We start from the raw sequence: 24,978 nt of genomic DNA, 5'->3' as shown, positions 1-24,978 counted from the left end.
ACAGAATGATGGGCTGTTGGCCCTTCTCTGGCCCTGATCAGCCAGCTGGTTTCAAAACCCAGGCCCAGGTTGTTAACCACCACATAACCTATTTCCCTGGAGTAACGGGCCTGCTTTATTGACATTGGTAAGAATTACAGCCAACACTGAGATCATGCTAACAAATGCCAGGCAGTGTCCCTAGCAAGGCCTTAGATGGCATGCTTTGAGAGCTGAGCAAAATGAGCAAACCTGGGCAGCTTTCCAACTTCAGGAGATTCCCCAGGATAGGGGTTTTGCCTCCTGGAAGTCCCAGCTGTGATCCTCAGACTGCTGCTATTAATGTATGCAGGCTGTTACCACCCTCTTCCCACCTCCCTTTCCTTCCTGGGTGCTATGGCTGGAGCCAGGATCAGGGAAAGAAAGGAGTGGCAGAAGGCAGAAAGTGGAGGGCATTCAGCCTGCAGTAGTCAGCAGCTCGCACCAGCTTTGGAGCCCCTGCACCCTCCCCTGCCTGCTGTCCAGCAGTGCTCTCCCAAAGGATCCTCCATCTGGTGGGAAAGATGGCCTTGAAAACAGAAGCCTCAAAGATCTTGTTCCACTCTAAGTGAAGTTCAGCCCAAGTGGTGAATGAGAGCAGTAAATATTCATCATTCACCTAAACAAGGCACTGTCTTAAATGCTTTGCATTTAACTTTTTTCACATAATCCTATAGCATTCAATTAGCTCCATTTTTTAGGAAAATTTAGGCACAGAGAGGTTAAGGAACTTATGGCCACTGAGTAGGAAGGGAGTTAAGATGCAAATCAGGCATTGTGGGCCCCAAATCTTTCAATTCACCACATAAACACTTGGGCTTTCCCCTCGTGGTCCCTCAAGGCTCTGGTCAGCTGGGCCCAACCAGGCTGAGATGTGGGCTAGTACCAGGGGATATGGGTGTTGCCTCCCATCCCAGGAGAAGAGGCAGGCTCAGTAGTGGTATCACTGCTGCCTCTGGGGAAAAGATCTGCCCCATTCATTTGAACTTTGCTTGTCCCTTTTTCCCTTCAGCCTCAAGGCTGTCCTTGCTGGGAGCCCTCTGGACAACACGGTGGACCTCTCGGGCATCCCACTGACCTCCCGTGACCTAGAGCGGGTGAGCAGCTATCTCCAGCGATGCGGGGAGCAGGTGGACAGTGTGGAGCTGGGCTTCACAGGCCTCACAGATGACATGGTCCTACAGCTGTTGCCGGCACTCAGTACACTGCCACGTCTCACCACACTGGCCCTCAATGGCAACCGGCTGACGCGAGCCCTGCTGCGGGACCTCACTGACACCCTTAAGGACCCCAGCAAGTTTCCCAACGTCACGTGGATTGACCTGGGCAACAATGTGGACATCTTCTCATTGCCCCAGCCCTTCCTGCTCAGCCTGCGCAAGCGCTCACCGAAGCAGGGCCACCTACCCACCATCCTAGAGCTGGGCGAGGGCCCAGGTGGTGGGGAGGAGATCCGGGATGGGGCAGTGGGCCAGGACCCTAGAGGGGACCCCCTGGCCCCTGCTGAAGACCAGGAGGGTAGGGAGACTGCAGGTGCAGCTCAGACATGACGCTCAAGTGTTGGTGGGGGGGGGGGTTTGCTCACCAGGGAGTCTGTCAGGTAGGATGGCTTGAGGCAGACTAGGGGCTTCTACCAGGGGGCTCAGGGTATCATCCAAAACTGGCTGGGCAGCCCCACCCTTGGGAAGCCGGAATGTAGCATCTGGGAAAGGGGGGTTGTGTTATTTACTATTTCTCACTCATCCTCTCCATCTCCCCTGTTAATCCCATTATCTGCCTTTTGGCTCCTAAGAAGTCATTCCCTGGCTCAAAAGATGGATGTCTCCCCTCAGCCTCCCTTCTAGGTGCACTATATGGGTTAGGGATGCTGCAAGCTTGAGCTGTGGTTAGAGCTCTCCTCCAGAAAAGGAAATGTAGTTGGGGCACTACATCCCATCCAAGACTTTCCAATTCTGTGCCCCTGGCTCAAAGCTGGTTGAAATCTTAGTACCCCGACTCCTAACTGAAGGAGGTTGGGGTGGGGAGTCTGCTGCCAAACTCCAGGAGCCTAGTCTCTGTACTAAAGGTTGTCTACCTCCTCATGTGGAGCCCTGGGGCTCCTTGTAATTGACTTTCCACACTTCCCTCAAACTGATTTGCGGATCCTGTCTGTGAAACCAGCCACCACACTATACCAATCAATATAGAGAATCCTAGGGTGTTCGGGGCAGATGGTGCCCACAGCTGTGCAGAGACACATGCAAACCCCACACCATATTCTACCCTCAACCAAAAACACTACCAGACTTCAACATGGTTCCAGTATTGCTAATGTGTAGGCTTCCTTTAAAAACTGGTTTTAAGGACCCTTTCCCCATAAAATTCCTCCTGAGTCCCTCAAATAACCCTTGATACTCTAAGAACATTCCCAAAACCTACTTTGGAAGGCCAAGACTAGGATGAGATTAAAAGCAAATTCTTGGCAGATCTAGTACCTCCAAGATAGCTGGAAGGGGAAAGACTAGAGGTTCAAGGAGTTGAGCAAAGGTTCTTACCTTCCCTTACCCTTACCCAAGACCTACCAGTTAGTTAATAATCCCTTCTAGGCACAAGAAGCCCTAGACCCAAATGTACATAGTAAGTCCAGGGAGCTGGGAAACCATCTTGAAATGGAAAACCACTCCAGATGCCTGAAGTTAGACCCCTCAGGCAAACATCAGAGGGCACTAAGGAGGCACTCTGACAAATCTCTAGCCTCATGCCAAGCAGGCAAAATCCCAACACAGGAAGGCAGTAAGATGGGAGCTAGTTTAAGAGCAGACTGGGATGTTGCCTGCTACTGCTTAAGGATTTGGCTTGGCAAGGTGTAGAGCTTGAGTTATTAGAGGAAGTCTAAGCAAAGGGACAGAACCCAGACGGAAGGACTAGACTCAAGTGTATGGATGCCTCAAGTGCTTTTAGATATTTGTCCTTAAAGTCTAAAGTTGTTAAGAGGGGAAAATAGCTTACACTGACCATAAGGGAAGTTGACAAATGCTAACACCTGGGCTGCTAATACTTGACAGCAGTGATTAATTTTAATTTTTTCTTCAAATATACATTTTTAAGAACCAGTCTAAAGACCATCCTTTATTACAATGTTAGCTAATGGTTAATTGCATGGATATTAATTTAAAGAAGTTTCCAGCTTAAAGAATTCAGACCCTTGCCCAATATAACAAATTTATACAATATTAAAGTGTACAGAAGCTCCTTTTAAGCAAGATACAGTTCTAGAAAAATCATGAATTTAATGGTACTAAAAGTGCCTTAGAAAAAGTTACTGAATCCATTTCTTGGCTCTACATTGGTAAGAATGGCACAAGGTGAGCCTATTTCTAAGCAAATGTTGAAGCCTAGGTTTTCAGAGTCCAAATTGATGGTGGCTGCTGGTCCTTAGGACTTCAAATTCTGCCCCTGCGACAGCATGGCTGACCATCCCCTGGGAAAACAGCCTGCAACGAAACTAAATATCAGTCTTACTTTCTACTTCAAACAAATCATTGACAGAATAAAAGATATCTTCAGAAAACCGTAGGTTCACCACTACACAATCTGCCGGTAATTCCAGCTATTTTGGGTAATTTCATCATTTGATATCAATTTTAACAAAATAAGCTTATTCATTCTACCACAGTGGTAGGTCATTGTCCAGATCAAATCTTACCACTTCTCAGGGTGAGGTGCTGCTGCCACTGCTGCTACAAACAGCTTTAAGATAGCATTGATCACCCTTCTTCAGCACTTGAAACCTGGAGGAATGAATAAAGCACCCTTAGACAGCAGATGCTGATGAAAGAACTGGAGGCAGTGCTGATCATAGCCTCAACTACAAATTTACAGCTTTAAGTCCATCCTAACAATAGTCCTTAAGAAATTAGTTTTAATTGGCTTCTTAGGTCTTATGACCATTTAGTCACAGTATTTTAAACATTACAAACCTAAGGCTATCATTTTTAAGAATGAGGAAAATATCTCAGAGATAGGCAATCTGCTCAGGATTATACAGCCATAAAGTAAAAAGGAACTCCTGGGTTTGCTCTGCACTATTCCACTGCCAACATCCGCTATAACAGCAATTTCACATAATTCAACTTAAAAGCTAAACATACTCAACCACTAATCTCTCCACAGATAATAGCTTACCTCGTGGAGGTTAATGCTCCTCCTTGCTCCAATATTCAGCTGAAGGACTGCCAGTCCCTAATGTGCAACCTGAGTGAATATTGAAATTAAGGGTCACACTTCAGAGCAACTTATTCCCAGGCACCAGCAACCTGAGGACTCGACTGTAGTCAGCCAGGAATTGTTATCGTCAGTTATCGCTTCTGACGGCACTTCCTATTAAATGATTTCATTAAAGCAGCCAAGAACCTCACGATTCCCAACAGTGCTCCAGAATTTAACTGGAATTGAGAGCTAACATTACCCTAAAAATAGCCAAGAGACATTTTAAGTTTGTTTACGCACATAGCTGCCATTTAGTTTCAGGTTAGGGGTAGCCATCTAACCATTGCAATTATGCCATGAGGTCGTGCATAATTAAGTTAAACATAATAATTGCAACTGTACATCAGGCATTTCAGTGCATTTAATGTAACAAAGGGTAAAGATAAGCGACTAAATTGTGCTAAACCCTACCTGGACTAGGTCTTCAGGATGGAATGCTGCTCACGTCTTTGATATTTTGAAGTAGGTCTACCACCTGAAATATCTCAAGATGGACATGCATTTAGAACACATTCTAGTAGTTATATGCAACTAAACTTTCAAAGTTTCAGCAACTGCACTCAGATAGTCAAAAAATCGTCAGTTATCGCATCTGACGGCACTTCCTACTATCAGTATCATCAGGACAGTCGAGCAAATTTCCCTCCTCACCCACGTGTAGCAAGCGTCCTTGGGTGCATAAGACCCCAACTTACCCATTTCTCTCGGATTTGCTCACTCCTAACGGTGGGGCCAGGGAAAGGGGCCCCGGCCTTCGGGGATCTCAGGATAGGGCGACGGGCCTGCGGGACAAACACGTATGATGCCCATGAGCCTCGACCCACTGCGGCCCTAGCAGCGCGACCCTGCCAGTTTAACACCGGGCCACAGCGCCCGCTCCGAAGCCAACGTGGGCGCAGCCGCCCTCCAGTTAAGCTTCCCGAAAACATCCTCCAAAAATTAGAAAGGCATCAGCTCATCTGTCCTTGCCACCAGTGGAAGACATAAACACGACCTACCTCCATAACAGCTTTAGTGGAAAGGTGGTTTTCGCAATCTCCCAGGCCCTTAAGGATTCGGAACACTTCACTAGTCAAAGAAGGGAGGGTGATACTGGCAAAGACTCACGGGACTTTCATACCATTTAACAGTACAGGCCCCGCACTACCCAGGGACTCCCCCCTCCAGTAGAGCTAATGGTTTCTTCCACAGCCCCGGGAAATCTGAGCCACAGGCACGCAGCGCGGTCCAGAGCGCCTGCGCAGGGGCTGGAACGAGGGCTGCCGGGTAGGGGCCCTGCCCTTCCGCTAGTTAGCTGCGTGACCTTGAGCGAATTGTTATCCTTTCTGAGGTTCTGGTGTCTCTGAGAAATGGAGATATCGGCGCCACAGACGGTTGTTCTGAGGATCACATGAGATAACGCACTTGAAACCCTGCAGAGCCATGGCACGGCACGCAGCAGGAATTTACAAATAGTGGATACTCCTAATTCTAAGAAGCCTTACTAGTGTGCTCTCTACCCACAACTATTTCACAGTATTCACGGAGCTTCTCAACCCCTGCACACTGACAGCTCTCATCTCCCTCTGGAATGACTTTTGAGCAGCGAGCAAACATCTTCTCTTCCTCTATTTTCTGATTCTCCGAATCTTCTTTATTCATGCCCCGTCTCACCAGCAATGGAAACCTCTCCCTCTCTGCGAATGCTTTCCTTTCACCATATGAACATGCTTGGGTCTTTCCCACTTAAAAAATATGCAATCCATACACATATTTTATAAAAACTCATTCCCCAAGGGAGAGCAATTCATTTTGACTGGAGTACTATATAGTGAGACAATTTTTGAGCTGGTCTTGGAAATAAGTGTAGGATCTTATTGGAGGGAAAGACTTTTCTGCAACAGCCAAGTCAAGGGGTCAGACACGCATGAGGTCCACCAGCTTGCATGAAGAATTTAGTGAAAATGCTAAAGAGAGCATGGAGGGCAGCAGGGGTATAGGACAAGTGTCTAGAAATGCTTGAGCAAAACTTAAGAGGATGTCAGCCAGTGCACCCTCTGGGCACTAAGGAACCTCTCAAGCCTTCAGATCACAGAGGTATCATGTTTCTCTTGAGTCTTAGGAGGACTCCTCTGGCTGCTCTGCAGAGAAAGGCTTACAAGGGTGGGAACTGAGCAGAAAGACCAATAGAAAGAAAGCAATAATCCAGAATCTGGACTAAACCAAGGAGCTCAAAGGCTTTGAGATATCTTGGAGGTAGGTTTAAGGGGTGTCCGGAGGCTGTGGAAGAGGGAGGAGAGGTGGCTGTGCTTATCCATGTCCACCACCACATGTCTGCCATGACAATGGAGCCAGCTACCTGCACCCAGGAAGAGGAAAGTCTCAAGGCTGGGGGAAAGCAGGTGATGGTCTCCTGTGCCCAGGTGAGGGTGTGAGCAGCCCAGCCCCAGACACAGGCTTGTGCTCACAATGTCATGCAGATGTTGACCAGCACAAGGGCCTGGTAACTTTGCTCAAATAATGTTTCCAAGAGAGTTAGTCATGAGAAAATATTTATTTATATTTGCCACCAAAGTTCCCTGGGGCCCCAGAGCCAGCAGATAAGGATGTAAAGATTCCCTGATTCTATCCTGCCTGCCTCCTGCTGCATCTGGGCTATCAGCGGGATTCCAGGAGCGGGAGGGGCAGATGATCTTCCTCCAGAGCACTGTCCTCCCCAGGTTGGGAGGCCAGAGCAGAGTTCTTCATGGTGTCTGTAAATGGAGTGAAGATCGCTGTGACTTGGCCCTCGGGATATGTCCCCAGGAAGCAAGTGCTAGGGAAATAGGAGGCCACAGCCATTAAACCAGATCATACCCTGTGGATAGCAAGGGATCCTGAAGTCCCCAGCAATCTTCCCTGCCTCTCTCTTTCCACAAGCATTTCCTGAACCCCTGCCATGTGCCAGTGAGAGTCCTCCACCTAGGAGCTTAAAGTCTTTGGAGGTTACAGGCTTTGCATTAGAAACCAGACACCTGAGACTTGCTGAAGAGCTTGAGGGAAGTGAGAGTTAGGTGCTCAGATTGCTCATAGGAGAGAGGGGACCCAATCCGTAGGGAAGTGGCAGATTTGAACACTCAGAAGAGCATGAAGGGCGCCTCCAGCAAAGGCAAGAGCCAAGGAAAGCAAAAAACAAGGAGCACTGTAGATGGACCAGCTGTCACATGGAGGGAATGGGTTGGGCAACAGTTTTGGCCTTTGGCCTCTACACCAAAGAGTGTGGCCTTCCAGACAGTGGAAGGCATATTGTTATGTGGGCTGTGTATAGTTTTTTCTACAAAGAAGAATTGTACTGGGTTAACCTAGGCAGAAAAACTTGTCTGGAGGTCAGGGTGCAGGCTGAGCAGCCCTGTAGTGGTACAGAACTGGGAGAAATGAGGAGTGGGGGCAGAGGGGTAAGTGGCTGCCCAGGGGTCCGGAGGACACTCAGCACCAGGTAGAGGATGGGAGAGTAGTAAACCTCAAAGCCTCCCATCTGGGTGAGGAGGGGGTGGGTTTGCATACATGTGATCTGATAGGGCAGCCCCACGGCTGTTCCTGTCGGGATGTCCAGTTGGAGTCCTCAGAAGGCAGAGGGGTGTGGGATGCTTGGGGCAAGTTGAGGAGCAAGGTCACTTTCAGAGTCTTGGCAGTGAAATGATGGGGCAGCAAAACTTGGAATTAAGGGAAACCCAAAAAGAGGGTGGGCAGGAAACATATCAGTTTGTGAGGGTCTTGGTCAGGGACCCAGGAGCCTAGGAAACCAGTAGGCTTTGGAGCAGGAGGCCAGGAGAGTCCCCCTACCCAGCGGTCATGGGTGATGCAGGAGGCCGTTGTGGGATGGGTTGGGTCCACATGCACAAGCAAGCGGGGTCTGTCAGAAAAAGAATAGGAGAGGAGAGGAAGAAAGCTAATGGAAGACGAGGTAGGAACTATTGAAGGTTCCAGAACTGAATTCTGTGAAGAATGCTAATCCTCAGAACAGGCCTCTGGTTGGGAGGAAAGAGTAGCTTTAGGTGGGAAGCAGCAGGGTGGGGACAGGAGGTGCCATCGCCACACTAGATCACACCAGAATGGAGAGGATGCAGGTCATGAGAGGTAGGAAAGGCATAGAAGTGGCTTGTCAGAGGTGTGGGGCTGGAGGTAGGAAGGGGCTGAGGGCTTGTGTAGTAGGGGAAAGCTTGGGTGCTCGGGTCAGCAAGGCTGACCAGGACAAAGCCAGTCGGGGCTCAGGGAGGTGCTACCTTAAGCTATGGGCTGTGTAGGGGGCCCTCCCTGACTTGTTCCCCTGCTGGGTCTCTAGGCTTAGCCTAGGATGCAGTGGATTGGAACCTGCCAGGAGGGAATGGAGATGAGGAGGCAGGAGGTGAGGACAAGGTGAAGGGTGGGCTGGTAAAAGCACTAATAGCCTCAGAGGTTTTCCCAGGTGACTGCCTGAAAACAGGCCAGCTAAGAGGCGAGGGTGGAAAGCACAGGAGAGAAGCACCACTTTAGGGGGGGCAATCCTTTTAAATGAGTGGAGTTGGGGAGTGACCACAGGAGAGATCATGGCTGTGCGGCCAAGCAGACACATACACATGAACATACACACTACACACACACACACACACATACACACACACACACACACACACACAAACACACACACCCCACACAGCTACTTACCAGGATTGCCTGGCCCTGAAGGATCCTCACACAGTGTAGGCAGAGTCTGCTCCCAGGCAGCCCAGTTCACTTCCTCTACCCTAAGGGTGACAGAGCAGCTCTGAGGCTGCAGGATACCAAGGATGTAGTCTGCTTTGCCCCAGGGGAGGGGCCCCTGAGTGGGCAGATGGAGCAGACATTCCATTGGACAAAGGGACTGCAAGGAGAATGGAGTTTCTCTGCCCTTCTCCACAGACACAGGCCCACCCACTATTCTCCCGGGTCCCTGTCCTTGCAGCTGTCAGCCTACTGCCCTCTGGGCCAGGTGCCCACTTGGAAGAACGGGTGTCTGTCCCTTGATATTGCTCACAGTGACCTGGGTTCCCTGAATACCCAGAGAAGAGTTTAGGTCAGGTATGTCTTTGTGTTCCCATGTTCTAGGGCCCAGTGTGGCTACTCTACATACCTAAGACCCTCCCTTCTCCTTGCTTAACTGTTGTCTCATGGAAAGGTGTTTCTGGCTGTGCATCTGTCACCAGGTTTCCTCTCTCAGTGCCCAGGCCTTCCCTGGCCATGGAGACGTTTGTTCTCTGTGGAAGGGTTGTAGCCTCTGTGATCAAGTGAGGGAGCTGGGAGAGCAGAGGACCACCAGGGCAAAGCTAGTGTGCTGTAACCCGAGGGTCTCTCTGGCTTCTTGGCCTCCTAACTGTACCCCATTTCAGGCCATAAGGAGTAAGTCAGGGACCACCTAAGTGTGACCTTCGGCTCTATGAGATCAAGCATTCCTGACCTCACCTGCCCTGGATCCTAGCAGTGGTTTTCAGGAGAGTAAGGCTGGCCTGCACCAGCTGCCCTCCCCTCCCCCTCACTCACCTGAAGCACCAGCGCTCATCAGGGCTACCGTCTGGCCTGGTACCAACTGTCAGCATCACACCTGCCCGCTGCTTCTTTCTCCTGCACCACCAATAGCCATTCTCCATCTCCAGGACAGAGATAGCTTTCTGGAGACAAAGGACACATTAGACAGAGCAGCCAGGAAGATGCAGCATAGCACTTTGCAATATAACCCAAAGTCCACTAAGCCCATGGATTAGAATCTGCCTCCGTTTGATTACCTGGGTGGTATTAGGCTCTCAAACCATCTAAATCTATTTCCTCACTTACAGACAGGACAATATATCTGGTGGTTTGGGGGAAGTTAGCACGTAAAGAGTGCTCAACAGTTACTTGCTATTGCATCAATATAGGTCCCAGAATTTCACACACCAGGTGCAAAAGTTCATTTGCTCTACCCACATATGTGGCTGCCCACTGATACATGAGATAGGTAGGGCACAAAACTTCACAGGTGAGGACATGGAGGCTCAAGACAGGGACTTGCCCAAGGTCAACAGTGAATTAGTAACATAGTCCAGCCTCTTGGGCAAGGCTCTCCCTGCACCAACTACCCAGACCTACCCACTGTAGGTGGGGTGTCATATCAGCTCCTAGCTTCAGGGACCTCTGGTCTACTAACTCTCCCAAGCTGGGCCAGCCCCAGGATTGTACAGCCTTCCTGCCTCACCCACCATACCAATTCCATTTAACATATGATGAACAAGGAATGGGAGCTACATGAGGGCAGACTTCATCAAATTCTCTGCTGTGTGTTTAGAATCTAGAACTGTGTCCAATCCCATATCAAGCTCAAGAAATGATGATGATGATGATAATGATGATAACTAACATACACCTTCTGTGTTCCAGGCATTGTCCTAACAGCATTAGATCTATGAGTTTATTAGATCCTCCAGCAAGTCTATGAAGAAAGGAATCAATGATGGAGACCCTAACAAGGGCGAGGCCAGCAAGGGCCCTGGACCAGCTCTGGGGGGCCAGCTCAACTGGGTCCTGCCCACTCCTCACTGGGCCCAGAACTTGGGGAAGAGAAGGGGAGCCTCTTGGGGCACCTGCAGCTTCCAGATGCTCCAGCTGTCAGTGGCAACGCTGTTGACGGTCTCACTCATGAGGGCTATGAGCATGTTGAGCAGAAGGATGTAGGTGAGAAGCACATAGGCCAGCAGCAGCAACAGCACCACCCCACGAAAGCGCAGCTGGTCCTGGAATGCCAGCTCGCCCATGCCGATGGTGAACTTGAAGAGCTCCAAGGAGGCCTCCAGGATGCCACCGTATGGAGCCGAGCTGCCCTCCTCGTCTTCTTGTCCTGCTCCAGGCTGCACTGTCTCCGTGGCATTCGGGTTTGTGGGGACCGCAGAGCCCCGAGCCTCCCGGCTCAAGCTCACCAGAGCTGCAGGAGGGTAGAAGGGGGACCTCAGCCTGAGGAAACTAGCAGGCAAATTTGAGGGTATACAGGGCAGGCAAGGGATGGGCAGGGGCCAGAGGGGGGCCTTTACCTACAGCGAAGCCGAAAAGGAAGACTAAGTAGACCAGAAGGAAGCGGAGGAGGTCCCGCAGGATGACCTAGAATACACACACCCAGGAGCCGGGGTGGGTGACTGGGCTACCAGACATAACCCCAGGCCCCTGCCATGGCCCTGATCATGAGTTCTCATGTACACACACCACACACACACACACACACACACACACACACACACACACACAGACACACACAGTGTACGTACATAGAGCCCTATGGAGTTATACTGAGCCAATGGGTCTTTTAAAGAATCTACATCAGATCACATCATTTTCCTGCTTAAAACCCTCCAGGATCAAAAAATTAAATATAGAGTTATCATATGATCCAGCAATTCCAGGTCTGGGTATATATCCAAAAGAATTAGAAGCAGGAACTCAAACAGATATTTTTACACCCATGATCATGCAGCATTATTCACAATAGCCAAAAGGTGAAAACAATCCAAATGTCCTTGGGTGGATGTGAAGGGGTAAACAAAATGTGGTATAACCATACAATGGAATATTATTCAGACTTAAAAAGGAAAGAAATTCTGACACGTGGATGGACCTTAAGAACATTATCCTAAGTGAAATAAGCCAGTAACAAAAGCACAAATACTATTTGATTCCATTTTTATAAGATAGAGTAATCAAATTTGTAAAGACAGGAAGTAGAATGGTGGTTGCTTGGGGCTGGGGGTAGGGGAAGGAAATGAGGAGTTAGTGTTGAATGGATACAGTGTTTCAGTTTGGGATGATGAAAATGTTCTGGAGGTGGATGGTGGGGATGGGGGCACAACAATGTGAATGTATACTTTAAAATAGTTAAAATGATAAATTTTGTTATACTTATTTTACCACAATTTAAAAATTTTCTTAAAACTTCCTGGGCCTCCAGACCCCTCCTTATGGTCAGCTTCCTCTCCCTCCATCTCCCTCACTCTCCCTAGCCTCCTTACTCTGTCTCAAGCACTCCAACCTTGTTCTGGCTCATGTTTTCCTATGCCCAGATTAGCTGTGGAAGAGGGTGCCTTCCTGGTAAGGCCAAAAGGAGTCCCGCTGGAGTATGATGTCCAGCCCTGCCCAGTCTTGCTGCAGTGGGGCCACCCTGCATCTCACCTTCTGGATCATGACGCTGTAGATGCCTGTGTGTTGGAAGCCACGTGTATAGTAAAGCAGGTTCAGCCAGCCCAACACCAGTGAGGACACAAGCAGGGGCAGGTACCACTCAATGGCAAGGAAACACAGCACCTGAGACAGCACTGTGAGCAGGGCCTGGACCAGGCTGCAAGAGGACAGGGTCCAGGTCAGTTTGCAGGCCACTCAGCAAGGTCCTCTGGGCCCCCACTGGCCAGTACTGACCACCACTGCCTCTCTCATGGCAGTTGGATGATTGAGAAGTTTCCCATCTGTCTGGAGCTGGACCCAGTCAGGTCCTGACAGCCATCCCAGGCAAGTTATTTAACTCCGTGGGCCTCAGTTTCCTCCCCTTTAATATGGGGGTAATGATAATCACACCTGAACATTTGTGAGGATTCAATGAGACTAGACATGTTAAGAGTTCAGGCTCCACTGGTGCATAGCAAGGGCTCAGTAAATGTTCTACAAGAATTGGAGCATAGAGGTTCAAACTGAACAACTGGACTCCTGAGTCTGGCCTGTGCTCTGATCCCAATACCCCGGAGCTCCCTGGCCCTGGTCTACCCCTCTAAAGCCTGCCTGGTAACCACTGCCACACACGCCTCTCCCAGGCCTGAGATGAACAAGAAGGGGTGAGGGCCCACATACAAGAGGATTTCAAAATAGCTGTCCATGAATGAGATCCAGATGAACAGACGGCGCCTCCAGAAGTACCACAGCTGTGAGGAGAAAGGGGGACAGGGGAGTGAAATTTGCTCTCCAGGCCCCAACACAGCCCTACTACCCATCAGGGCGTGGACCCAGGCTCCCACCGTGCTCCCACCTGCTGGCTATGTGGTAGACTGCCAGGGGCTTGGCCAGCGGCTTTGATTTTCTGGAAGGGCTCATTAATTTTGCTGATAGCTAAGAAAGATTAAGACCCTCTTTCCCAAAAGGGTAGCTACCCGGACACCCAGGTAATGCCAGGGCCCTCCTGGCTCCTTGTGGATCCAGGTGAAGAGCTCATGCACTACCTGTGATGAAGGGAGAGCTCCTTTCCCTCCCTCTCCCTGGCCTCCCAGGGATCACCCTACTCTCCAGCCAATCTGGAACTTGTGCCCAGGTTCTGCCCCCTCTGAGAGAGTTTCAGTGCCCTCCCGCAAGCTTGCAACATTTTCAACTGAAGAGGCCCTGTTGGGGGAACTGCACTGAGCCCTGCCTGCTCCCACCCTTCTCTGCTCCCCAAGTGAGGAATGCCCTAACCCAGGGACCTGGTAGCAGGAGCTTCCAGCTCGATTCCCTGGGAGCAAAGCCAGCACTGCCAAGGAATCATAGGAACCAATTGCTACCCTATGAGCACCCTAGAAAGCATAACAGGGAGAGCACCCATAGCAAGGCCTTCAACTGCCAGGAGGCAGGTCGGATGGACTATGGGATTCAGTTTAACTCTCTCTAAGGCTCCCGGTAACAGAGTTGCAGGTTTGCTCCTGGGTGGACTGGGGCCACACTGAATAGGGAAATGGGAAGAGTTCTCACCTGGCCCACAAGGAGGTAGACCCCCCCAAGTAGGATCAGTATGTGGCCCAGCAGCAGCATGGAATTTCCGGCTGTCACTTTCATGGGGAGGAAAGCCTGTGAAGAGATACTCTTGTAGGACCTAGGGTCCCCTCCCAAGAACCCACTCTCAGGGCCAGAGCCAGAGCCAAGGGCTCTTTCTGAGCCTAAACTAGGGAGAGGCCAGCCACTTGGAGCAACAGAGGGAACGTGGGTTTCAGGGTAGGACCCCTGGATCCTAGTCTATCAAGAGGCGCAGTATGTAGCAGTTATGAGCATGGGGTTGGAAGCCAGATCGTCTGCGTTCAGATCCCATCTCCACAACTTTCAGCGTGTGACCATGGATAAATTACTTAACCTCCCTGTGCTTCCTTTCTCTCAACCATAAACTGGGGATGGTAATAGTTCATCATCTCAGAGGGTTCTTGTGAACATGAATTAAATAAGTTAACGCATGTAATCACTTAGAATACTTTCTCACACACGGTACACAGGAAGTGTTAACTGTACTGTTGCTCTTCCTGTGGCGCCAGTGTCTGCACTGTCACTAGCTGGGTGAGAGCTTGTGCATATCACTTAAGCAGTCAAATCCTCACATTAGCATTTGCGGGGGTGGGGGGGGTGGGGGGGGGTAATCCGAGGCCTGTTTCTAGGAATCCTCCCCAAGATGTGCCCCACCCCAGCCTTGCCTTCTCCAGGGCAGGCTGGTGATAGGCAACAGCGGTGAAGATGAACATGTAGATCAAGTAACACAAGAAGTTGAAGAAGAATCTGGGGATGAGTAGGTCCCATTTCGCCTGCAGCAGTTTGTTCAGCGGCTCCAAAACCACCATTCGGTGTCGGTGCTGAAGTGGGAATGTGAGAGCCAGGGTACATTCAGCAGGTATACACTCCTGCCGGACTCAGTGCAAGGGCTAAGGGAATGGAGGGGAGAGAATGGGGAGCCCCGAGTGAACCCCTCCCACCCCACCTGCCTCCATCCCATCTTCATGGCTAGGTAGTGACCGAGGGCCTCTCCTTCCAGTCCAGAGGAGGTGCTGGTCAACGAGAGGCCCTCAGTGGTAGCCACCAGGGCCCTGGTATGACCCCCGCGTTGAGTGGGACTGGAGTGTGGAATGAGCGTGGGTCCAACAGCCAGGGTCAGGATGTGCAGCCACACCCCTGCAGGCATAGGAATAGGGCCAGTGTGGCCTAGCAGATAGCAGGGAGCTCTGCCAGGTCCCCTACGCACACCCGACTTTGGTAGGCTCACCGGGCTTCTACAATGAAAGGCAATGATCTCCAACACTGAGTTCTCCTCCCAGCTGTCCACAGAAGCCAGGTCATACAGCGACACCCGGACAGGCCCGTAGCACCATTCAGTGAACTTGCGGGAAAGGGGCTGGCACGGTCCCGAGAACTCCCTTTGCAGGATGTGTCTGAAAATCTGCAGGGTGGGCCATGTGATCTTGGCCTGCTTGGCCACCTCCCAGCACTGACTTGCAGTCTAGGAAACACTCGATACTCTGCAGAGCTGCCTACTGTTTGCAGAGCTGCGGTGGACACATGCACATGCCCTGTACACATGGGTCCTTGCGTGTATACAGTCTTACATACATCCACACATGCTCAGCCACATTGTAGACATTCCCGCCCACCCACATATGCCCAGGCCTGCCAGCCAGCCTGGCTCTTCCTTCCCCACTCCTGCCCCTTGGCTTCTTTCATGGACTCCTCGCATGGCAGAGGGACCCCCAGCCCAGAGGTCCTTAAAGGCCCTTGAGATCAGAGGCTCCCAGCTACCCACATGTATGCCTTTTGGTGGTAAGAGTCCTGAGCTTTCAATAGACCAGAAAGGATCAGTAACCTGAACGAGTTAAGAAGTAATTTGGTTTCACAAATGAGGAACGGGGGGAAGGAAGGGCCACATTGGGGAGCAGCTTCCACAGACCACACAGTCAGGCTGCCAGACAACAAAGGGAGATTCCTACATCCCAGGAAACTTGGAGGACAGGAATAAAATAGCAAAGCTTCTACTTATGTTTATTATTATCTTAGCATTTAAAAATGCCTGTGTTCTAAACATAAGGCCCTGTATTAATGGCATGGTTATATACCCATGAAGCCAGCACTGATAGTAAGGATCAGACAATTGGTAAAGCCATTCGGAAAAAAGTAGAGCTGCATCATGGTTACTCTTTATACCAAAATGACTTCCAGATAAATCAAAATTTTAAGAATTAAAAATGAAACTATAGAAGTCTGGAAGAAAATATGGATATGGAATACACATACACACACACATACACACAAGGTTATAGATATATAACTTCGTAGAAGGATTAAACAATAGCTAAACCAAGGAACCCTACAGGAAAAGATAATTACATTTGCATACGTAAAAATGTAACAATTCTGGGTGGCAAAAAATACCAAAAAAATGTTTTAATGTTGAACTGGGAGAAAAATTTGCAATTGTTATAGTAAACAAAATGCTAATATGTTCATCACAAAAAAAACTTACCAAGCAAGATGAAGAAAGCTTAATAGTGAATCTAATAGAATAGGCAATGATATGAAAAGTCTGTCTCCTAACCAAGAAACCCAAATGACTTTTTAAAGAATTCCTGTTTTATAATGCAATATATTAGTTCGGTAGTTCAGATATAGTTTATCAATAAACACACATACGCATGCTGAAAATGTCCTTACTAATAAGAATGTTCAGTTGGAAAGTGGGGAGATCACTGATATAGACCACCACCCCAGGCTCTTTCTGCAGAAATCTCAAGGTGAGTCCTGCTGCTTCCCAGAAAGGTGGGAAGGAGGAGGCCAGCCACTCACCTCAATTTTGCCTTCCTTGGCAGCCAGCTTCAGAGGTGTGAGGCCCTGCAGGTTGGGGATGTCCTCCAGCTGCACGGTGGGGCAGAGGCGGGCCCCAGCTTGGAGGAGCCCATCGTACATGCGGATCACCAGTGCACTATTCTCAGCTGAGTTGTCTGCAATCATCACCAAGGCGTGCAGGACTGTGTTGCCCAGTGAGTCGGTGGCCTGCAGGTTGGCTGGCTGGTTTGGGTTCTCCAGGAGGTAAGTCACCACATCCCACTGCTTAGTACATGCCGCCAGAGAGAGGGGCAGCTCACCTGGGGGCCAAAGAGACAGCTAGGGCCTCAGGCCTCCCAACTTCCACCTGCCTACTCCTCACACTCCTTAGAAGACCATGCCTCCTTGAAGCTGGTCAGGCACTTATGGGAAAAGATGGAGCAGTGCCTCACAGTCTGGGGCCCCATTTAGGGCAGCTGTGCCTTCTCCTATGAGTGCCGGTAAAGGCAGCTCTGCTGGTTCTGACGCAAGGAAAAGGGGAACAAAGCTCTTTAACATGCACGGGAACAGAACAGGGGGCAGCCACCAGGGTCCCCATTTCCCCTGCCTCTTTCTCTTCTCTTCAGCAGAGCCCAGGCCCACTGCTGTCTGACATAGACACCCTTTAGCCCGGCCTTGTCTGGTCAAGTGTTTTCACACAGCGGTTCCAGGAGCCATTCCCCAGCCCTAGTTCAGGTTTGGGTGTGTGGTGAGCCTCCTTAGACAAGGATAAACATCTCTTAAGACAAACTGCTTTTGCAGGCAGCCTAGTGTTTAGAAGCATGGGTCTCAGGGTGAGACGGACCTGGTTTTAAGGGCCCGCTCTACCACCCATTAACTATGTGAAACCCACCCCCTCTGTGCCTCAATTTAACCAAGAAAGACTGCTCACCAAAATAGAAACAAGTCCCTTGGTTTTTCTTCTGGAAGAAGTGGCCACAGGCCCGGACGTGCACATCAGCGCCATTCTCCACCAGAAGTCTCACACATTGCAGGCTCCTCTTCTCAATGGCGATGTGCAAGGCACTATGACCTCTGTAGTGCTCATCTGTGCACTGGGCGTTGACCAGGGACTGAGGATTGCCAGATTCCCGATCGATCTGCAGCAGCGGCAGGATGCAGGCATTGACTCCATCTCGAAGATTCAGGACAGCCTTCATCAGGCACGTCTTCCCTGTGGAGCCCTCTGTGGGAGAAGGGGAGGGGAAGGGGCACCAGGGTGCTTATGCCCAGAGTAGCTGGGCAGCCTGCCAGCCTGTATAGTGAGCCCAGGCTCCAAAATGCTCCTTGGGAGGATGAAAAAAGAGTACCATACATGACTGGTGGCAGCATAATATGATTCAGGGTATGAAGGCTCCAATGACTACAATTTCTGCCTTAGAAATTGTTTCTAAGACATAATTTGTCCTACATGCAACGTTGTCTGTACAAGAACATTCGAAGCAGTATTTAAGTGGTTCTACCCTTTAATGACTCTGTCTCCTTCAAGAGGGCAAGTCAGTTGGCCTCCTTTAACCTCAATTTCCCTCACTATAAAATGGGAATATTCCAGGGTTATTGTAAGGACCAAATGGAATTATATACGAAATGCTCAGCACCCAGAGGGCCTAGCACACAGTAAGCTGAGGCCCAAAACCACAAACAACCTAAGGAGCCATCAACTAGGAATTAGTTAAGGAAATTATGGTAAATCTACACAATGTAAAATTCTGCAGTTGTAAAATGACTGATTTAAAGGTATATATACTTACTTAAATAGAAAGTGCTGTAAGATGTAGTAAGTGGGAGAAAAATTACAAATTATTGTATGTGGCATAATCCCATTTATATAAATATATACCTTACATATTTAAACAGTTTGAAAAGATGTATTCCAAATCATTAACAGGGGTCCAGTATGACAGACTTTTTACCTTCAGATTTATACATTTCATTATTATTTGAATCTTTTAAACTGTACAAGTTATTTTTCCAATCAGCCTAAACAGTAAAGGTATTTAGATTTTGGGCAAAGAATGCTCTGGATGGGTAGAGTAGATGATCTGTGTATTATATCTCAACAATTGCAATTATTTAAAAAGAGAGAGAGAGGGAGGAAGGAAGAATGCATTGAGGATGCCGACAAGTATTCACTTGGCCATTGAAATTGGCTAGAGGTGGGAGAGGTAGGCCAGGAGCCAGTGGGTGGAAGTGGTAGGCACAGCCTTGACTGTAAGTGGAGGCCCTTCGCTCTGTCAGCAAGAGCGCCCTGCAGCCATTCTGGCAATAGGAATGCTAAGAACACTTGCCTCTTCAAAAAAAAAAAAAGGAAAAATAAAAAGAATATTTGTCCCTTGGATCCTGACCATGGTCAAGGCTCACCCAGCCAGCCCAATCTCAGCATAGCTGGCAGGACTTGGTGGCTCTAGCCTGTAGGGCAGTCCTACCTGTGTAGCACGAGTCGGTGAGGTACTTGCTGGTCCGGCGCAGGTACTCTAATAGCCCAGTCAGATCCTCAGGGACACCCCGGGCAACCACACTGAAGAGCCGGTCACGGTCGAAGCGGTTTGGGTCTGGCTGGCTGCAGGAATGTGGTTTGTGACTGATGCTGTAGAATAGCATGGGCCTCCTAGAAAGCTCCTCATCCCAGGGAGCCCTTTTAGGGGACCCTGTGAGCACTGTGCACCCCAGAAGTCCAGGAGCCCCAGAGGAGCTTTTCTGAGGGTTTCTGCTCTTCCAGGGCAAACCAAAGAGGTCCCAAGTGCTCAGGGTCCTGAGAGCCAGGTGGGGGGGGGGTGCTGTCCAGGGCACTAGTCCACAGCATCCCCATGGCTCCAAGCATCACAGATGTTTCTCAGCATCAGGTGCTTATCATTTGCTAGGTGCCTTGATGATTCTGCCATAGACTCATTATCCCACGGGGTCAATTTCAGCACAGGAATTTTTCATGGCTCCTGTTCTGGGGTCCAGGTTGAGATGGAGCTATTGGAGGTGCCCACAGACTGTTAAGGGCTGTATGTACCACTGGCTTCAACAACAATCAAGAAAAGCCCCTCATCCTCTCAGAAACCATTTATGGACTAATAATGGAGTATCTGCTCCTTTAACCTTCACTCAGCCCTGGGGTCAGGAATCACTACTTTCTCCAGTACAAACAAAGGGATAAAGTAACTTCCCCAAAGTCACAAGGTATAGAACCAGGCTCCCATGGGGGCTATCTAACTAACTCCCAGCTAGAGAGACTATAGGCTGGGCAGACAGAGGTTTATCAGAGACACGTGGGCCCAGTGCTGAAACCTATCAGATGCTTACTGGAGATTTATTGAGAAGCCACACTTCTGGGAAAGGTCCCAGAAGGAGCCTTTTAACTCTTCATAATCTAGCAGTGTCCGGTGACAGAGAAGAGGAAGGAGTATCCCCTCTTAGGCATGCCACTATTTACAGAGACAAGCTCATCCCTGAGGCTCCTGGAACCATAACCAACAAAGATATGAAGGGTCAAATAAAGTGGGGTAGGGGCTATTTGACACTTTATAGACCTTCAGGCCCTAGCTTCATGACTCGCATGAAATGAGTCAACCAAGTAAGGTTTGTACTTTGTTTGTCCCTGACTTTTCCTCTAGGACTTCCTGATATCTGTCGGCTCAGATGAGTGAGGGAATTATTGGAATCAGTCATGTTTTAAGCTCTATCCACGTGACTGGTAGGGTAGGCCCTGCCTCCTCCACAACAGGAAGCTGCATATCTGCCTGGCCTGGCCAGATGCATCATCATCTGCCCAGCAGACCACGTGGCCACAACATGACCAAGAGGGCTCTGCGGCTGACAGAGAGCACTGTGGATAGTCCATCCAGGGGAAGTGGCTATTTGGACAAAGTATTTACTTTCACAGGGTGACATTACAGTCTTGGGGTAGGGAAATCCCACAAGGGCACACTGATATACTGAAGGGTTTCAAGGGGCCCATTCTGCCTGCCAGGCAGGCTACCCAATTTCTGAAAGCCTCACACACATCCTCTCCTGCTCTGGTCTGAATCTGACTGTGGTCCCCAGCAGAAACAGTATAGTGGGCTCTAGGCAGGAAGGCCAAGGCTGGTGGCTACATCCTGGGCATGAGGAGGAACAAGGGGACTTCCCTGGAAGTCCCACCTGGACCATGAGGATTCTCCTGGTCAGACCTTGTATGTCAGACCTCACACTGAAGGGAATGCCAGGTGCATCCACACACACACCTACAGGGCTGGAAGTGTCACTCCCAACAAGAGTGGGCTCACACAGTCTGAACTAGCAGAGATCACAGGAAAATAAAAGTGAAGATGACTCCCAGCAGAAGCCACCACCCACAGTCTCCAGAGTCTACATTCCCTGGGCAACAGGTTCAGCCTTAAAGTAGAATCCAGCAATTTTCAGATGTCCTTGACTCTCTCCTTGAACTGGGGTGTGGATATTGCTACCATCTGTCACAGGGACCATGAAAGGGTGGGGGCCAGGGCATGAACAAGGGGGATGAGAGGGTCAGTTGAATACCTGGAGCTGGGAGAGCACGTCTCTATGAAGAAGAGCATGACCTCGGAAAGCAATAGACCAAGAATAAGGAATGTTCCAGAAGGAGCAACTCCAGAGAGCAGAGCACAGCAGAGTTCAGCCTGTTGGGCCCAGGAGCTATCAGAGTCAGACCGAGTACCCTGCAGGTTGTGGGGAAGGGGCACTGGAGCTGGGCCTAGCCACCTAGTCTGATGCCAGGCTAAATCCCCAATTGCTGCCTCACCTGGAACCTGCTCACCTTCTATATCCGAGGTTCACTTTGATTTGAGGGGGGAAGTTCCGGTCCTCGCCCTGAAATGGTGACTCCATGGGGGGTGGCCCATCTCCATAGCCCAGCTTTCCTTTGTCCACATTAGCAGCATCTTCTTGACCTCCATCGAATGTCTCCAGCCTGAAAGTAGGAGGGCTGGAGGGCGAGGTCATCCTAAGGGCTGGGGCCTGTTTTATCCAGCTGGAACCTCTGTGGAGACAGAGATGTTAGAGTCCCCTCCTTCCTCCCAGACCCAAGTAGGGGTAGGATGTCTGACTGTGGTTGCAGAAAGAGAAGTTTAGAAGCTAAGTAGAACCACCCACATGGGTGCAGCGCTCAGCCCAACAAAAATGAGAGTGAGATGAGGGAAGGGGGCAGAGGGTGAAGAGAGGGAGGGACGCTCCTGGCATGAGAATAGCCCAATGTCCTGGGAGGGTGGTAGGAACAGGGATCCAATAGGTCTCCCTCTTCAACACTGTCCCACAGGAAGGGCCATGATTGTCCCTGACTTTTCCTCTAGGACTTCCTGATATCTGAGAGAACACAACTTCTGGTCCGGGGGTAACAAACATTTGTGTCAACCGAACAACTCTTTCTCTATAGGACACCTTGCCCAGTGATCATATTCACAACAGATAAAAGTGTAGTTGTGGAGTGGGGGAGGGTCACTCAACTTCTAACCACAGAGGGGGCACGCTGGGGGAAACCTTTGGAAAAACCACTGTTTATCAAATCCCTCATTTTGCTGCCAGGATAACTAAAGCTCAGAAAGGGAAGTGACTTTCCTGAAGTCACCAGCTGTTGGCAGAGCCTGGTCTACGATCACCTCACCCTATTATGACGTTCCTCTTCAGTTCTCAAAATCTTTTGGGGGTCATCTATATTTTCAGTCTGACTCATCTCTGAAGGCACTTAATGCCACAGTCTATGTCTTAGGGTCGCAAAGGCTCAGAGTGGGGAGGGAGACACCCTGCTGGCTGTTCAGGCACCCTCTGACAGGCAGCCCCACCTCGGGGCAGTCCCTAGGCAAGGTTCTGGTAGCTCAGCTGACCGCACTATCTCGCCCTCCTAGGAAAACTGAAAACACAGCCCCATTGCATGGCAAGGGGTAAGCCACAGTAGCGGGTAGGGAGTCCCTGTGCCCCTCAGTGGGTAGCAGCGGAAAGAAGAAAAAGAGTTAGAGATGAGTGGGGAGACAGCAGGGTGGACAAAGGGGTTGGGGGCAGGGAGCAGAAAAAGCACAGGAATAGAAAGTGGAGAGGGAGGGAGGGAGGGTGGCAGGGCCCAGGCCCTCTCTATCCATCTTCAAGCTCCCACATCCCTGGGGAACCAGGGTGGGGCACTTTCTCACGGAAGCAGGGGAAGCTGGGACCTGACTGACTGCCTCAACATGCAGTCTTGAGCCACCATCTTTCTGCCCACCCTGGGGCATCCTTCCGGGGACAGACACTATTTAGCTAGCTGACACGTCTTCCACCCCCACCCTATTCTGCCTCCCTGGATGTCCTCGCAGCCCACCACTCCCAAACCTCAGCAGCAACAGCTGTCTGTCCAGCCCCTGCCACCCTTCTGGAGCCCCCAATAACCCTGGCTGAGAAGGAAGGGATCTAACAGTCCGTGCAGAGAGAGCAGGAGCCCCATGCAGGCCCCGCCTTAAGGCTGGAGAAGCAAGGAGCCCACTCCGGGACCCCGCCCGGATCGTTCTTGTCAGAGTTGAGGGCCTGACCCCTCAGACGCCCCCGGAATTGCCGGAATTGCCGGTCGACTTACCCCGCACGGCTGAGCTAGGGCGTGGCAGTTGCTGGCTGCGAGCTCTGGGATCCCGGAGCCCCAGAGGCGGCGAGGGCTGCGGGAGGAAGTGAAGCCGGGAGGTGAGGTGAGTGCTGACAGCCCCGGAGCCGCAGCACCTCCCCAGCCTCTCCGAGCTGGGGCTGGTGGGCTGTGGTCTCTCGGCGTTCCGCTCACTCAGTCCACCTGGCCAGCATGCATGGTGGAGAGTAGGGGTTAACTCCCCAGTCAGGACCGGCTGACTATCAGGGACTGACCATGTGGACCACTGGCCACATCCAGCTCTCGGAAAAACACGCCCCGCCTCCCCACCCGCAACGCACTCCACCCCTACTGCCTAGCCACTGAGGCCCCAGTTGGGCGTAGAGGCAATCAGAGGCAATCCTTGGGTGCTGGGGCCTTACCTCTACTGGGAGCTGGCATGGCGGCGGGTGGGGGGGGGGGAGCGGGGGAGGAGGACGGGGGGATTGTCTTTCCCCACTACACTGACACACTGACACCCACCTCTCCCCTTCCTCACCGCATGCCTCCTAACAGCCATGTGACTCATATTGGGAACTGGTTGACCCATCGCAGGGCAGAGAGAGCTGATGTGGAAGGCCCCCAGGGAAAGGAGAGGCTCAAGTCAGTCCAGCACAGGTCCCTGGGATGCACCTCACCCACCCACCCACCCAACAGTTTGAGAGGGCTCCAGACTTCCCCTAGTTAAAGGCACTTCCAGCACCAATCAGCAAGGGGGAGGAGACAGGAAGGTCTGTATATATTGCCCTGGTTTGAACTCAACCTTGGGGCTTGAGGACACAGTCACCATCCGAGCAGCCTTAGCACACCTTCCTCTTCCTCACACCCTAAAATCCAAACCATCAGCAACCCGCCTACACACACACACACACACACACACACACACACACACACGCCAAACTTAACCAAATTTGTGTCTATCTTTGCCTGGTCCAAGCCACAACTAACTTCTCTCCCCTGGGACACAGCAGCGACGTCCAGATTGGTCTCTCTGCTTCACTCCTGCCCACACTCATCCTCATAATCCATTCTCCTTACAGAAATTGAAAAGATCTTCCAAAAAATGAAAACCAGATCACTTCACTGATTGACTTAACTCTCTTACTCCAGCTAATGGTTTCTCTGGGTGCTTAGAGTAAAATGCGAACTCCACACCACAACCCTGTGCAATCTGGATGCCCTTCTCCATCACTCCACCTTCAACTCTCATTGCAACCCTGTCTTGTGTGTTACACTCTAGACCTGTGTTGTCTATATGGTAGTCGCTAGCCACAGTGGCTATTTAAATTTAAATCAATCATAATAAAACAAAATTAAACATTCAATTCTACAGTCACATTAGTCATTTTTCAAATGTGCAATAGTCACATGTGGTTGTTTAGTGTCTACCATATTACACAGCACAGATATAGAACTTTTCCATCATAACAGAGAATTTTATTGGACAAGACTATTCTAGATATTCTGAAGACATTTCGGTCTCTCTTCTGTTGCCTCTGAGCCTTTGCATGAGCTGTTCTATCTGCCAGGAGCCAGCCCTCCCGCACGCCCCCACCACAAACACTACCCTT

The 24,978-nt window shown here is 50.4% G+C and overlaps 2 protein-coding genes and 3 non-coding genes across 19 annotated transcripts in view; 1 reads left to right on the top strand and 4 right to left on the bottom strand.

Moving 5' to 3' along the window:
• LRRC75A (leucine rich repeat containing 75A) overlaps positions 1-3,110 on the top strand; it is a 41,648-nt gene extending 38,538 nt beyond the window's left edge. Inside the window, exon 4 of the mRNA XM_016161497.2 lies at positions 1,031-3,110. Coding sequence (XP_016016983.1) covers positions 1,031-1,568 — 538 coding nt within the window. The 3' untranslated portion in view covers positions 1,569-3,110. The remainder of the gene's footprint in view (positions 1-1,030) is intronic.
• TRPV2 (transient receptor potential cation channel subfamily V member 2) lies at positions 3,106-23,678 on the bottom strand. Of its 15 annotated transcripts, XM_036222502.1 has the most exons (20): positions 23,369-23,677; positions 21,587-21,808; positions 19,251-19,384; positions 17,717-18,010; positions 16,807-17,105; positions 15,215-15,409; positions 14,673-14,828; positions 13,966-14,061; positions 13,099-13,169; positions 12,430-12,595; positions 11,301-11,367; positions 10,857-11,194; positions 9,781-9,908; positions 8,929-9,008; positions 5,265-6,998; positions 4,962-5,048; positions 4,678-4,741; positions 4,183-4,251; positions 3,704-3,788; positions 3,106-3,491 (listed from the first exon to the last, which is right to left on the bottom strand). In XM_036222502.1, exons 2-15 carry the CDS (start codon positions 21,769-21,771, stop codon positions 6,904-6,906), a joined length of 2,304 nt encoding a protein of 767 aa, XP_036078395.1. In that variant the 5' UTR covers positions 21,772-21,808; positions 23,369-23,677; the 3' UTR covers positions 3,106-3,491; positions 3,704-3,788; positions 4,183-4,251; positions 4,678-4,741; positions 4,962-5,048; positions 5,265-6,903. The 15 variants fall into 15 exon arrangements, with proteins under 15 accessions (XP_036078395.1, XP_036078393.1, XP_036078394.1 ...); XM_036222500.1 differs by having other exon boundaries at positions 4,183-4,750; XM_036222501.1 differs by having other exon boundaries at positions 4,183-4,741.
• On the bottom strand, positions 3,559-3,631 carry LOC118604455. The gene has a single exon (XR_004951759.1). It is a non-coding gene; the product is annotated as a small nucleolar RNA SNORD65 (small nucleolar RNA).
• Positions 4,330-4,401, bottom strand: LOC118604441. Its single transcript, XR_004951747.1, has one exon. It is a non-coding gene; the product is annotated as a small nucleolar RNA SNORD49 (small nucleolar RNA).
• On the bottom strand, positions 4,825-4,894 carry LOC118604442. Its single transcript, XR_004951748.1, has one exon. It is a non-coding gene; the product is annotated as a small nucleolar RNA SNORD49 (small nucleolar RNA).
• Positions 23,679-24,978: the final 1,300 nt, after the last annotated feature.

Source organism: Rousettus aegyptiacus, unplaced genomic scaffold, assembly GCF_014176215.1.
Source record: "Rousettus aegyptiacus isolate mRouAeg1 unplaced genomic scaffold, mRouAeg1.p scaffold_m13_p_6, whole genome shotgun sequence".
In the NCBI taxonomy this organism is placed as follows: Eukaryota; Metazoa; Chordata; class Mammalia; order Chiroptera; family Pteropodidae; genus Rousettus; species Rousettus aegyptiacus.
This window is presented reverse-complemented; position numbering and strand designations above follow the sequence as displayed.